Source organism: Macaca nemestrina, chromosome 8, assembly GCF_043159975.1.
Source record: "Macaca nemestrina isolate mMacNem1 chromosome 8, mMacNem.hap1, whole genome shotgun sequence".
NCBI classification, from domain to species: Eukaryota; Metazoa; Chordata; class Mammalia; order Primates; family Cercopithecidae; genus Macaca; species Macaca nemestrina.
The window spans coordinates 114,494,784-114,510,614 of NC_092132.1; the positions used below are offsets into that span (position 1 = coordinate 114,494,784).

At 35.0% G+C, this 15,831-nt stretch overlaps 1 protein-coding gene across 3 annotated transcripts in view; it reads left to right on the forward strand.

Annotated features, from left to right (window-relative positions):
* Window positions 1-14,065, forward strand: part of LOC105476622 (ADAM metallopeptidase domain 2) — a 113,243-nt gene extending 99,178 nt beyond the window's left edge. For all 3 annotated transcript variants that reach the window (XM_071068344.1, XM_071068345.1, XM_071068347.1), the window contains exons 17-21: window positions 2,024-2,101; window positions 2,311-2,449; window positions 5,142-5,301; window positions 13,188-13,251; window positions 13,864-14,065. In XM_071068344.1, the coding sequence (XP_070924445.1) occupies window positions 2,024-2,101; window positions 2,311-2,449; window positions 5,142-5,301; window positions 13,188-13,221 (411 nt within the window). In that variant the 3' untranslated portion in view covers window positions 13,222-13,251; window positions 13,864-14,065. The remainder of the gene's footprint in view (window positions 1-2,023; window positions 2,102-2,310; window positions 2,450-5,141; window positions 5,302-13,187; window positions 13,252-13,863) is intronic.
* The last annotated feature ends 1,766 nt before the right edge of the window (window positions 14,066-15,831 follow it).

The following is a 15,831-nucleotide window of genomic DNA, read 5'->3' on the forward strand; positions in this document are numbered from 1 at the left end:
CCTCGATAACAAGAGGGTTTCTGTAGGAACCTATTCTGCCTAATGACAATAAAAGAGGCTGCATTATGAGTCTTATCTCAAAACAAAAATAAATCTGTTTTAGAGAGTTTGGTGAAGAATAAAAAAGAATTGTATTTTTTATCTAATATTACTATTGCTATATGGTTATAAATATTTTTAATTTTTTTTAGCTAGTTTCTTAATTTGGATGCTATTTTTCCCTAGCGAAACTTCCTGCATGATGCAACTGAAGTTAAGCACTCTGCCACAGGCATGTTAAAGCAAAAACAAACAAACAAACAAAAACCAAACAGACAAAAACAAGAAACCACAACAACACTTCATTGCAGAAAAAGGGTACCAGTAATACCAACAACCCTTCCTCAACTTTTGTTTCTCTAGACAGTTAATATATTTAATGGTTCTGAGAATTAGGTTTACTTTTTTCTGGACAATGGCTCTGCAAATTATATCTCTAACTTCTCTATTTAAGTTGTAGTTAGGTGTGAAGGAAGCATGCTAACAGAACAGATTTATAACTACAGCAGCACTAATCTGTATACAGTATTCAGAGCTAGTACTTTTTATGCTAGTACCACAGCCATCCAAGATAACCTGGCCATCTATTCATCATTAGTCCATTTCCCTGTAAATCTTAAACAGAGGTATGCATTGCCATCTCTCCAACACAAAAATGTATTTTTTCATACTCAATAATATTGGGCAAAAACTATGTGAACAGATTAACTCTCTGACTTTAAAAGTTAATGTGTTATGATCCTTTATTATAAGAGAAAAAAATCTCCCAAAATATTGCCAATATTCTTTAGCAAACTTTTAAAATAAAAAATATTTCTAATTACATGTTCTTGGGCTTACCATTAGTCGCTTTGGGTGTTTGTATGAGTTCATCAAACATTTTTTGTTCTTTTGAAACATAGTATTATTTGATATAGGTCAAAAGTGATCTCTGAAAACAATTACTAAACCTTTGTCTTTATGCTTAACTTTCCTTATCTCAGTTGATTTAACTACCAGCAAGAGAATTAAACAAGTCAGAATCCTTGGTGTCATTCATCCATCTCTTTTTACTACGTATATTACTCCAGCTCAGCTGGTTTAAACTTTCTATCTCAAATACATCTACTGGTTTCTATCCTCATTGCCACTCAGTTTCACTGTATGGTTATCATTTTTGTGGACTACAGCAATGACATTCTAACTTTGTATCTTCAGGCTATTGCCCTTTCCATTCTCTTTTCCAAAACCTACTTTTATCAGCTTTCCCTCTTCCAATATGTAAATACAGCAAATTGCTGTATTTGGCCAACTTGCTCATGAAGAATATAAGATTCTACACAATCATGCCATTAAATATCTCCTCTCACATAATATCAAGTGTTTTGTTTGTTTCTCTCTCTTTGTTATGATATGAACAAGATGAGATTCGTGTTGTTCACTGATGCCTTCTTGGGGCCAGGTACATTTGTAGGACTCAAATATGTATTTAATGAATGACTGAATGACCACACTGCCCTTTAGATTTCTCAAAGATTCAATATATTCTTCCAAGGCAGAATCATTTTAAATATTATTTCTTTTTTATAATACTCTGTCTTTTACACCAATTAATTCTGATCTATCATCAGGGCTCAATGAGAAGGTTTTACTGTTCTCAAATATTTGACACATTTCCTGTATTTTACACTTTTATAAATCAATGTTTTCATTACAGCACTTATTACATGCTTATTTGTGTTTTACTCATTTCATATTTGTACCTGCTATCCCAATCTAAGCAGGGAAGAAGCTGTTATTGTTTTGTTTACTCCTAGATAATCAGTGTCTCATCTAGTGCTGGAAAGATAGTAGCTCAATACATTAACTATTCATTGTTAGTATTCTAATTCTTGTTGCTAAGAATTATTAGTCCATGGTAATATGGTATGGTATGGAATGCTTTTAATTAAATGGCAACTCTAGATGGCATGTCAATTAATTTATTTTTGCTCATCCTTTTTAGGTTTGCAAGAATCAAAGATGTGTGAGTTCTTCATACTTGGGTTATGATTGTACTACAGACAAATGCAATCATAGAGGCGTAAGTAGCGTACTATGAGGTGAAAATAGAAATCATTGAGTCTAATTTTAGGAAACTAAATGCATTGCTACACACACACACACACACTCACCACACACAACATATAGGAAAATTGGCCTTATCTGACATACATATTATTTTATAATTCTACTTGAACACATATAAATCTAGTTGCTTATCTTATAAGGTGATATTTCTCCTTCTTTTAGGTATGCAATAACAAAAAGCACTGTCACTGTAGTGCTTCATATTTACCTCCAGATTGCTCAGTTCAATCAGATACATCACCTGGTGGGAGTATTGACAGTGGCAATTTTCCACTTGTAGCTGTACCAGCCAGGCTCCCTGGTAAGTATTAATAATAAATCGAAAATATAATTAAAACATAATTTGAATTTATTAAATTTAATAACATAATATTTTGTCTACCAAGTTATATCTAGACTACGTTTGGACATTAAACTGCATACGAATATGTATGTTTTACTACCACTCCCAGAGAGTAATATATTACAACATATGTAGCGTGTGTTATAAATATGATATATCAGTCAGAACCCAGGCATAAAGATAGAAATCACTTTAGTCTTTCAAACAGAAAGAATGCAATGTAAGGCATCTGGTAATTGCATAGACGAGATGATAATCAGAGAAAGGTGAGGCAACCCAGAAAATGACTACCACTTTTTAGGGTTGGAGGGACAATAAAAAGAGGTGGTATTACTAGAATCAGAATCTGGGCTATTTAGCATGATATATAACTCTGGTCAGGGATATATAGCAGGATTGGAACCACAGGGAGAGTTACTGTCCAGCATGAACTGGAGGTATAGAGAATATACAGTCACTGTTGGTGATGCTGGTGAGGAAGGGGGAGTAATATCAGAGCTATTTTTACTCTTCGAATCCTCCAAATTTTACTCAGTGATTTCCAGTGATAAAAACTGACTGGAAGACAGCAGATCAAGGAACTTGGGCAGTGTGGCCCCCTGTGATATTGATCAAAGCAGAGGAAAAGCCTAGATGAATTTTAGAGAAAGCAAGAAGTTAACTGGCATATCCAATGATACTTAGGGCCAGGAGATTTCTTTGACATAAAAATCTAAATGTACACACAATTAGAGCCATTTTTCTATTTTTCAGTCATAGGTAGTTTCCACATTAATTCCACTATCTGGAAATATTATATTTTATGTTATATAGTAATAGATTAGTAAGTTTAAAACTTTGTAATTAATGTATTTTCAAGCTATTTCCATTTTACTAGCAACAATTAGCTTATCTTCCCATTGGCTGCAATTAATTGTTTCTATTCATGCACACACATGCCATTTCCCAATGAGCAGTGGAGACCACTCCTTTCCAGATTGATTTTAGTGGTATGATTGATCAACAAAATGTGAAGAACTAACATTCTAGGACTCTCGTGGTCTTCCTACAGACCCTATCTAGGTATTTTGGAATCCTTACTTCTCTCATTCCTGGAAATCTCATTCTCTCATTCACTTCTTGAAAATTATCAGCAATATCTGAAATTTGATTGCACTCAGAAACAAAAATACAACCATCTAATAAGCCCTCCTCAAATTCATAACCAACAAAATTGTGAGCAAAATAGAATGTTTTAAGTTACTAAGGATTGAGGTAATTTCTTACACGACAATAAATAATTTAAAAAATTTAGCTACTGCTATGTTGTGTAATAGAAATCTAAAATGTGGCTTTAACTTTGAAATTGGATAGTGCATGAAAGATAGAAAGGCAGGAAACTACTGAAGTCTTAGTACATGTTGAAGTTGGTGAGCAATTCAAGGACAGTTTAAAAACACGTTGCAGAAAGTGAAACCATTATTATGAAGTGGTAAATTGTTAGGCATCACTGCTGCCTTTGGTAATGTGGAAAATTGAACTCATGCCTACTATGAAATGACTGGAAAAAAACATTAATGAGACTTTCTAGGACATTGGTCCATGCAAGGATTTTATCGGTTTGAAAGTAAAACTAATTTTCATTCTCTGCAAGTTTCTTAAAGTAAGAAACAATGAAAGGCCAAATTTGAGATTAGAGCAATAAAATTTTATATCAAATCAAAACTAAGCAAGGCCTTTGACTGTAAACACCTCTGTTAAAATCTCAGGAAAACCTAAGTTGATATCTCTTAGAGACTCTTTCATCCATACAAAAGGCCTTCTAAGTATTTTATGTAAATGCATCATAAAAACTTTCAAACAATAAGGCTACTAAGAATTTTAAACTGGTAATTTCATAACAGCCTCACAGGATCCAACAGAGAAAGGCATATGTCAAAGAGATTTGTGAGTGTGGCCTTTGTTTAATGGATTGTGGTTTTATTTGATACATGAGAAATTCAAAGGAATTACATTAGCTCAGATTGAAAGTGATCAAGGTAGCATATATGTTCATTGGTCCACAATAAACTACAGGCAAGAAACAGGCTGATAAAGGTAGTCAGATGTGAAAAGGACTATTTGGATTATAAACCAAAGGGCATAAACAAAAAGTCAGAAACCACACTTCTTCTTAATCTGTGGGTTTATTTTTTAAATCACCACCAAAAATAAATAAATAAATAAATAACAACAACAAAAAATTGTAGGCATAGATGGTTTCACAGGTGAACCAAACCTAATTCTTGAAAGAAAGCAATATTATTTTCAGAAAACGGTAGTGGGGAAGTTCCTGTCAACTCATTGTATGAGGAAAACATAATCCTGATGCCAAATTCAAACAAGGAACTCAACAAAGAAGAAAATTACAAAACAATATTCTTCATGAATAGAGATATAAAAATCCTCAACAAAATATTAGCCCATGATATATAGCCATCCATTTTAAAAAGTTACAAGAGTCACTTTGGGCACTTATGTTTTCAAGCTATCTATTTCATATAAAATATGTTAATTTTAAAATTATTAAATTGTTCAAAGGTTCTATTCTGCTAGACTTAGTAAAATACAGAAATATCTTTACTATATTTCTGGTGCTTGCTTTCAAATCTTTGATTTTTTTCTCTCTTAGAAAGGCGCCACATGGAGAACGTTTACCATTCCAAACCAATGAGATGGCCACTTTTCTTATTCATTCCTTTCTTTATTATTTTCTGTGTACTGATTGCTATAATGGTGAAAGTTCATTTCCAAAGGAAAAAATGGAGAACTGAGGACTATTCAAGCGATGAGTACATTGATTTCATATTTAAGATTTGTTATTTGTATAATTTATGAATATAGTCAATAAATAGCAATGTGGTAGATGTAATGAGTAAGAATTCAAATACAGTTATTGTCTTTATATGAGAATTTAATAACTCATATATGAATAACTAATGGCCAGCGGTGGTGACTCACACCTGTTATCCCACCACTTTCTGAGGCCAAGGCAAGTGGATCACTTAAAGCCAGGAGTTCAAGACCAGCCTGGGCAACACAGTGAAATCCCATCTCTACAAAAAAATACAAAAATTAGCCAGGCGTGGTGTCATGCATCTATAATCCCAGCTGCTCGGGAGGCTGAGGCAGGAGGATCACTTGAGCCTGGGAGGCAGAGGCTTCAGTGAGCCAAGATTGTGCCACTGGACTCCAGCCAAGGCAACAAAGAGAGACTGAGACTCAAAAAAGAAAAAATTATACACACACACACACAAACACACATACACATACATATATACATATATAATAATTGCAATTTTGGGGGCGTGCCCAAGATGGCCGAATAGGAAGAGCTCCAGCCTCCAGCTCCCAGCGTGAGCAACACAGAAGACAGGTGATTTCTGCATTTTCAACTGAGGTACCAGGTTCATCACACTGGGGCATGTCGGACATGTGCAGCCTGACCAGCGAGAACTGAAGCAGGGTGAGGCATTGCCTCACCTGGGAAGCCCAAGTGGGAAGGGAATCCCTTTTCGTAGCCAAGGGAAACTGAGACACACAACACCTGGAAAATCGGGTAACTGCCACCCTAATATTGCACTTTACCAAGGGTCTTAGCAAATGGCACACCAGGAGATTATATCCCACACCTGGCCTGGAGGGTCCCACGCCCTTGGAGCCTCCCTCATTGCTAGCACAGCAGTCAGAGATCTAACTGCAAGGTGACAGCGAGGCTGGGGGAGTGGTGCCCGCCATTGCTGAGGCTTAAGTAGGTAAACAAAGCCCCTGGGAAGCTCGAACTGGGTGGAGCCCACCGCAACTCAAGGAGGCCGGTCTGTCTCTGTAGACTCCTCCTCTGGGAACAGGGCATAGCTAAACGAAAAGCAGCGGAAACCTCGGCAGAGGTCAATGCCCCTGTCTGATAGCTTTGAAGAGAGCAGTGGATCTCCCAGCACAGAGGCTGAGATCTGAGAACGGACAGACTGCTTCCTCAAGTGGGTCCCTGACCCCAGTGTAGTCTAACTGGGAGACATCCCCCACTAGGTGCAGACTGACACCCCACACCTCACACGGTGGGGTACACCCTGAGACAAAGCTTCCAGAGCAAGAATCAGACAGCAACACTTGCTGTTCAGCAATATTCTATCTTCGGCAGCCTCTGCTGCTGATACCCAGGCAAACAGGGTCTGGAGTGGAATTCAAGCAAACTCCAACAGACCTACAGCTGAGGGTCCTGACTGTTAGAAGGAAAACTAACAAACAGAAAGGACACCCACACCAAAACCCCATCAGTACGTCACCATCATCAAATACTAAAGGCAGATAAAACCACAAAGATGGGGAAAAAGCAGTGCAGAAAAACTGGAAATTCAAAAAATCAGAGTGCATCTCCCCCTCCAAAGGAATGCAGCTCATCGCCAGCAACAGAACAAAGCTGGACGGAGAATAACTTTGACAAGTTGAGGAAGAAGGCTTCAGTCGATCAAACTTCTCAGAGCTAAAGGAGGAACTATGTAACCAGTGCAAAAAACTAAAAACCTTGAAAAAAGAATGGATGAATGGATAACTGGAATAATCAATGCATAGAAGATCTTAAAAGAACTGATAGAGATGAAAACCATAACATGAGAAGTACGTGACAAATGCACAAGCTTCAGTAACTGAATAGATCAACTGGAAGAAAGAGTATCAGCAATTGAAGATCAAATGAATGAAATGAAGAGTGAAGAGAAGTGTGGAGAAAAAATAGTAAAAAGAAATGAACAAAGCCTCCAAGAAGTATGGGATTATGTTAAAAGACCAAATCTACATCTGATTGGTGTGTCTGAAAGTGACGGGGAAAATGGAACCAAGTTGGAAAGCACTCTTCGGGATATCATCCAGGAGAACTTCCCCAACCTAGTAAGGCAGGCAAACATTCAAATTGAGGAAATACAGAGAACGCCACAAAGATACTCCTCAAGAAGAGCAACTCCAAGACACATAGTAGTCAGATTCACCAAAGTTGAAATGAAGGAAAAAATATTAAGGGCAGCCAGAGAGAAAGGTAGGGTAACACACAAAGGGAAGCCCATCAGACTAATAGCAGATCCCTCAGCAGAAACTCTCCAAGCCAGAAGAGAGTGGGCACGAATATTCAACATTCTTAAAGAAAAGAATTTTCAACCCAGAATTTCATATCCAGCCAAACTGAGTTTCATAAGTGAAGGAGAAATAAAACCCTTTAGAGACAAGCAAATGCTTAGAGATGTTGTCACCACCAGGCCTGCCCTACAAGAGACCCTGTAGGAAGCACTAAACATGGAAAGGAACGACTGGTACCAGCCATTGAAAAAACATGTCAAAATGTAAAGTCCATTGATGCTAGGAAGAAACTGCATCAACTAGTGAGCAAAATATCCAGCTAATATCATAATGACAGGATCAAGTTCATACATAACAATATTAACCTTAAATGTAAATGGACTAAAAGGTCCAGTTAAAAGACACAGACTGGCAAACTGGATAAAGAGTCAAGACCCATCAGTTTGCTGTATTCAGGAGACCCACCACACATGCAGAGACACACATAGCCTCAAAATAAAGGGATGGAGGAAGATTATGCAGAGACACACATAGGCTCAAAATAAAGGGATGGAGGAAGATCTACCAAGCAAATGGAAAACAAAAAAAAAAGCAGGGGTTGCAATGCTAGTCTCTAATAAAACAGATTTTAAACCATCAAAGATCAAAAGAGATAAAGAAGGCCATTACATAATGGTAAAGGGATTAATTCATCAGGAAGAGCTAACTATCCTAAATATATATGCACCCAATACAGGAGCACCCAGATTCATAAAGCAAGTCCTTAGAGACTTACAAAGAGACTTAGACTCCCATACAATAACAATGGGAGACTTCAACACCGCACTGTCAACATTAGACAGATCAACGAGACAGAAAGTTAATAAGGGTATCCAGGAATTGAACTCAACTCTGCACCAAGCAGAGCTAATAGACATCTACAGAACTCTCCACCCCAAATCAACATAATATACATTCTTCTCAGCACCACATCACACTTTTTCCAAAATTGACCACATCGTTGGAAGTAAAACAGTCCTCAACAAATGTACAAGAACAGAAATTATAACAAACTGTCTCTCAGACCACAGTGCAATTAAACTAGAACTCAGGACTAAAAAACTCAATCAAAACTGCTCAACTACATGGAAACTGAACAACCTGCTCCTGAATGACTACTGGGTACATAACGAAATGAAGGCAGAAATAAAGATGTTCTTTGAAACCAATGAGAACAAAGATACAACATACCAGAATCTCTGGGACACATTTAAAGCAGTGTGTAGAGGGAAATTTATAGCACTAAATGCCCACAAGAGAAAGCAGGAAAGATCTAAAATTGACACTCTAACATCACAATTAAAAGAACTAGAGAAGCAAGAGCAAACACATTCAAAAGCTAGCAGAAGGCAAGAAATAACTAAGATCAGAGCAGAACTGAAGGAGATGGAGACACAAAAACCTCCAAAAAATCAATGAATCCAGGAGCTGGTTTTTTGAAAGGATCAACAAAATTGATAGATCACTAGCAATACTAATAAAGAAGAAAAGAGAGAACAATCAAATACACGCAATAAAAAATGATAAAGGGGATATCACCACGACCCCACAGAAATACAAACTACCAGCAGAGGATACTATAAACACCTCTACGCAAATGAACTAGAAAACCTAGAAGAAATGGATAATTTCCTGGACACTTACACTCTTCCAAGACTAAACCAGGAAGAAGTTGAACCCCTGAACAGACCAATAGCAGGCTCTGAAATTGAGGCAATAACTAATAGCCTACCAACCAAAAAAAGTCCAGGACTAGATGGATTCACAGCTGAATTCTACCAGAGGTACAAGGAGGAGCTGGTACCATTCCTTCTGAAACTATTCCAATCAATAGAACAAGAGGGAATTCTCCCTAACTCATTTTATGCAGCTAACATCATCCTGATACCAAAGCCTGACAGAGATGTAACCAAAAAAGAGAATTTTAGACCAATATTCCTGAAGAACATCGATGCAAAAACCCTCTATAAAATACTGGCAAACTGAATCCAGCAGCACATCAAAAAGCTTACCCACCATGATCAAGTGGGCTTCATCCCTGGGATGCAAGGCTGGTTCAACATATGCAAATCAATAAACGTAATCCAGCATATAAACAGAACCAAAGACAAAAACCACATGATTATCTCAATAGATGCCCTTCATGCTAAAAACTCTCAATAAATTTGTATTGGTAGAACGTTTCTCAAAATAATAAGAGTTATTTATGACAAACCCACAGCCAATATCATACTGAATGGACAAAAACTGGAAGCATTCCCTTTGAAACCTGGCACAAGACAGGGATGCCCTCTCTCACCACTCCTATTCAACATAGTGTTAGAAGTTCTGGCTAGGGCAATCAGGAAAGAGAAAGAAATCAAGGGTATTCAGTTAGGAAAAGAAGAAGTCAAATTGTCCCTGTTTGCAGATGACATGATTGAATATTTAGAAAACCCCATTGTCTCAGCCCAAAACCTCCTTAAGCTGATAAGCAACTTCAGCAAAGTCTCAGGATACAAAATCAATGTGCAAAAATCACAAGCATTCTTATACACCAATAACAGACAAACAGAGAGCCAAATCATGAATGAACTCCCATTCACAATAGCTTCAAAGAGAATAAAATACCTAGGAATCCAACTTACAAGGGATGTAAAGGACCTCTTCAAGGAGAACTACAAACCACTGCTCAGTGAAATAAAAGATGATGCAAACAAATGGAAGAACATTGCATGCTCATGGATAGGAAGAATCAATATTGTGAAAATGGCCATACTGCCCAAGGTAATTTATAGATTCAAAGCCATCCCCCTTAAGCTACCAATGCCTTTCCTCACAGAATTGGAAAAAACTGCCTTAAAGTTCATATGGAACCAAAAAAGACCCCGCATTGCCAAGACAATCCGAAGTCAAAAGAACAAAGCTGGAGGCATCACGCTACCTGACTTCAAACTATACTACAAGGCTACAGTAACCAAAACAGCATGATACTGGTACCAAAACAGAGATATAGACCAATGGAACAAAACAGAGCCCTCAGAAATAATACCACACAACTATAGCCATCTGATCTTTGACAAAGCTGACAAAAACAAGAGATAGGGAAAGGATTCCCTATTTAATAAATGGTGCTGGGAAAATTGAGTAGCCATAAGTAGAAAGCTGAAACTTGATCCTTTCCTTCCTCTTTACATGAAAATTAATTTCAGATGGATTACAGACTTAAATGTTAGACCTAAAACCATAAAAACCCCAGAAGAAAACATAGGTAATACCATTCAGGACATAGGCATGGGCAAGGACTTCATGTCTAAAACTCCAAAAGCAATGGCAACAAAAGCCAAAATTGACCAATGGGATCTAATTAAACTAAAGAGCTTCTGCACAGCAAAAGAAACTATCATCAGAATGAAGAGGCAACCTACAGAATGGGAGAAAATGTTTGCAATCTACTCACCTGACAAAGGGCTAATATCTAGAACCTATAAACAACGCAATCAAGTTTACAAGAATAAAACAAACAACCCCATCAAAAAGTGGGCAAAGGATATGAACAGACATTTCTCAAAAGAAGACATTCATACAGCCAACAGACACATGAAAAAATGCTCATCATCACTGGCCATCAGAGAAATGCAAATCAAAACCACAATGAGATACCATCTCACACCAGTTAGAATGGCAATCATTAAAAAGTCAGGAAACAACAGGTGCTGGAGAGGATGTGGAGAAATAGGAACACTTTTACACTGTTGGTGGGACTATAAACTAGTTCAACCATTGTAGAAAACAGTGTGGCGATTCCTCAAGGATCTGGAACTAGAAATACCATTTGACCCAGCCATCCCACTACTGGGGATATACCCAAAGCATTATAAGTCATGCTGCTATAAAGACACATGCACACATATGTTTACTACAGCACTATTCACAATAGCAAAGACTTGGAATCAACCCAAATGTCCATCAGTGACAGACTGGATTAAGAAAATTTGGCACATATACACCATGGAATACTATGCAGCCATAAAAACGGATGAGTTTGTGTCCTGTAGGGACATGGATACAGCTGGAAACCATCATTCTTAGCAAACCATGCCAAGAACAGAAAACCAAATACCGCATATTCTCACTCATAGGTGGGACTTGAACAATCAGATCACTTGGACACAGGAAGGGGATCATCACACACCAGGTCCTATTGTGGGAAGCAGGGGGAAGGATAGCATTAGGAGATATACCTAATGTAAATGACGAGTTAATGGGTGCAGCACACCAACATGGCACATGTATACATTGTGGTTTTGATTTGCATTTCTCTGAATGCAATATGAAAAGTTTAAAGGAGTTTAAGTTCATAAATGAGACCAAAATTGATTAGAACCTTCTTAGAAGTGATTGCTAAATTTTCTAGATCTATAATTAAAATAATAAGTTATTTAAGCTGAAATTAAAAGTGAAAGGACAAACTAGGTTTTTCCTTTTATTTATAACTTTAATAAATTGAATATTAATTTTTTAAACTTAAAAAAATTGCAATTTTAATCGTATAAGAATCTGGACTTTTTAGGGGCAAGATTAGTTAAAGTTCAGCTGTCCATTAAAGTTTATCTTTAAATTTATCTACTTTCTTTTATTATTTGATCTTGTTAAATATGTATTTTAACTTAATACTTAAATAACTTTGTAATATTTATATATCTTAGTGAATTTTTATCCTATTTTAATGAAACATAATAGGAAAACCCAGGAAAGTAATTTAGCTTTTTTTGGGTAGTAATGTAAATGGAAACACAAGCAGTTAGAAGTAGAAAAAGATTAAAAATTAATATGTAATAAAAGATAAAATCTAGATAATAGCCACATCTATTCTACAGAAAATATAAAACAAATAACTTTTTGTTAAAAATAAAAATATCTGAATATATGCTACAAGAATACAAGTAAACATTAAAAGTAGATTATTTATTTTCAAGGAAAATGCTATAAAATGATTTCTGCCTAGGAGTTATATAACTATGTCCTTCATTTTACTTGAAATGAATTGAATTTCGTTAAAATACTTAAAATAATATGGCAATGTAAATGAGGAGGGAATATATTTTAAAAGTTGATTTGAAATTGCTGAAATAATATACAGCACCTAAACTAGTCATAACAGTCAATACTTAAGTATGCTAACGTGGTTTTCTTATATTGGATAACTATTGTGGAAAAACTGATATCAAATATCTTTAAGGAAGAAAACATAGCTAGTAAAATGAATAGAAATTAATAGGGTTGAAAACGAATGGCAAAAGAGTTTAAAGATACTTAACCAATAATATTATGAATATAAAAGTGATCTAAGTTTATTTTCAGGTAAACATATATCACTGTGCTTTTTTTCATATTCAGTGATGCAAAGATGTGCATTATTAGTCTTGATTACCAGGGCAGAGATGTTCTTAGTGATAGGGTATTCTCAAATAATGGGTGAACCCAGTTCTTAGATAAAAATTCAGAACTGTTTCAAGACTCATAGATAATACAGAGGTTTGTAAAATCATCCTGAAGAAAGTATAATATTATTTTTATTTTTAATATGCAGGCAACCTGAAAGTGAGAGTGAACCTAAAGGGTAGTCTGGACAACAGAGATGCCATGATATCACTGTAAGTTTCTTTCATTTTTTAAAATTTAATTTACTTGAAGTACCGGGATACGTGTGCAGACTGTGCAGGTTTGTTACATAGGTATACATGCGCCATGGTGGTTTGCTGCACCTTTCAACATGCAGTGTTTGGTTTTATGTTCCTGTGTGTATTTGCTGAGAATGATGGCTTCCAGCTTCATCCATGTCCCTGCAAAGGACATGAGTGAGTTCCAAATATTTTAAGGATGGGGGGTTGGTGGGGGGGAGGAAGAGAGAGAGAGAGAATGCATAGATGAATACGTATTAAGTAGTGACAGTCATATAGCTATATATAATAAAAATAAATTGAAGAATATTTTTCAGAATTATATTTTTCAGAATTTATAATAGACATGATCAAGATATAAATGATACTGAAATTTTTCACTGAAAAATTTCTTACAGTGTTATTTTAAAATTCTTTTCTCTAGTTAATTTTACTTCTTTAGCATTTGTGTATTTAAAATGTTGGCTAAAAGTAAATTGCATGATATAGATCTACTTTGCAATAAGGTTACTTGCATGCTATTTGTTGAACTAGCTGTCATTGTAACTTACTTGTGGATAAAGGTCACTTTTTTCATTTATTCAGACTTCTGGAGTAATTATCTGCGATGGATGGACACAAAAAAGTGGAAAAAAAAAAAAAAGAATGTACATTACCTGCTTTCCTGGGACTCAAACCTGCATATTGTGATTTTTAATTTGACCAGAAAATATGATATATATATTTGTATAATTTCACAGATAATTTACTTATTAAAAATGCATGATAATGAGTTTTACATTACAAATTTCTGTTTTTTTAAGTTATCTCACACTATTTCTGTTGGTCAGTAGACACTAATTCTGTCAGTAGGGGCATGGTATAAGGAAATACCGTAATGTAATGAGGTGGTACCATCATTAAAAGCCACTGTTATATTTCAAATTGCAATGGTATGTTGTTATGTTGTAGTGTCATGGTCTGTAATCAATCAAAGACAATGATCCTAAAATTTGGAAAAATTTTTCACCATATGCTGCTGAAAGAAGATACATTTTCAGGTATATAAACATTCAAAGTAAAGGATGAACAAATATACACCACAAGAACTTTCTACAAAATAAAGCAAATAGACTTTAAGTCTAACAGCATTAGTAAAGATAAAAGAAGAATGTATCCTAATGCAAAAGGTCAAGCTATTACGAAGTTATAATCATTATAATTAAAATATTTTGCAACTTTTAATATAACTTCAACATGTACGAAGCAAATATTGATAGAATAAAAAGAGAAGTAGAAAAATCATCAAATATAGTTAAGGATTTGAGCAACACGATTGACAAAAATGATCTATTAGATATACACAACAACTCCAAAATACATAGTTTAAGTCCATGTGAAAGATTTACTGATATATTTCACATGCTTGGGCATAAAACACATCTAAACAATTTCTCATAACTGAAATATTTCAGATTATGTTCTCTAACTAAAGCAAATTTAAGATAAATATATTATAAAATATAAATTCTCCAAGTATTTGAAATAAACAATACATTTCTAAACAATTCATGGATCGAAGAAGAACATTCAATGGAAATTTAAATATACTTTGAACTGTATGCTGTAAAAGTATGGAAAAAAGAATGACTGACGTAGCTGGTCCTTGCTTAGTGGGAATCTGAAACTACTTGAAGATGTTAAAGGAAAATTGAATATGAGCCTATAACTATTTTTAAATTAATTAAATGTAAGAAATAATATAGAAAAAGAAAAAATGTAATGAAAATTAAATAAACTATAATATTAAGAATAAACAAAGCCAAAGTTATTTCTTTGAGGAAACCAATATAATTAATAAACCTTTAAGAATATACTAATACTAGAGAAAAATTTTGAAGGCACACATAACAATATCAGAAGTGAAAAGGCACACACTCACAGTCACTATTAATAGTAAGAAATTTAAACATTTAAATGAAATAGAAGTATTTCTATTTTCCAAAATTGACCTAAGAAGAATTTAAATATCTGCATGTAACTGTAATTTAAAAGCAACTGTAATCAAAGTTAAAAAGTGTTTAATAAAGAAAATTTAGGTTTTGATGGCTTCCTCTTTGCAATCAAGCAAGTACTTAGGAAGATACAACTTCAGTCCCACACATGCTGATTCCTTTTATGAGGTCAGCAAAAATTAGTAACAAAACATGGCAGTCATTATTCAGCCTGAAAAAAGAAGGAAATCTTGTTATATGTAGTAACATGGGTGAAATTTAAGGACATATGCTAAGTGTAATAAGCGAATCACAAAAAGGCAAATATTTCATGATTCCATTTATATGAGGGATCTAAAATAGTCAAACTATTTGACTCAATTCTCTGATTTATAAGCATATACACACACAAGACACACAGATTTTTAGGTACTAGAAATAGATTTGAAGTGTTTTAATCTGATGAAAGGGATCAGCAAAACATATATAATGAAAATAATTAATATTGAATTTTCTAGTCTTTCCTCCTAATATTGTGAAGACATTTAGAAAATTCACTATTAACATTTTTCTATATCTG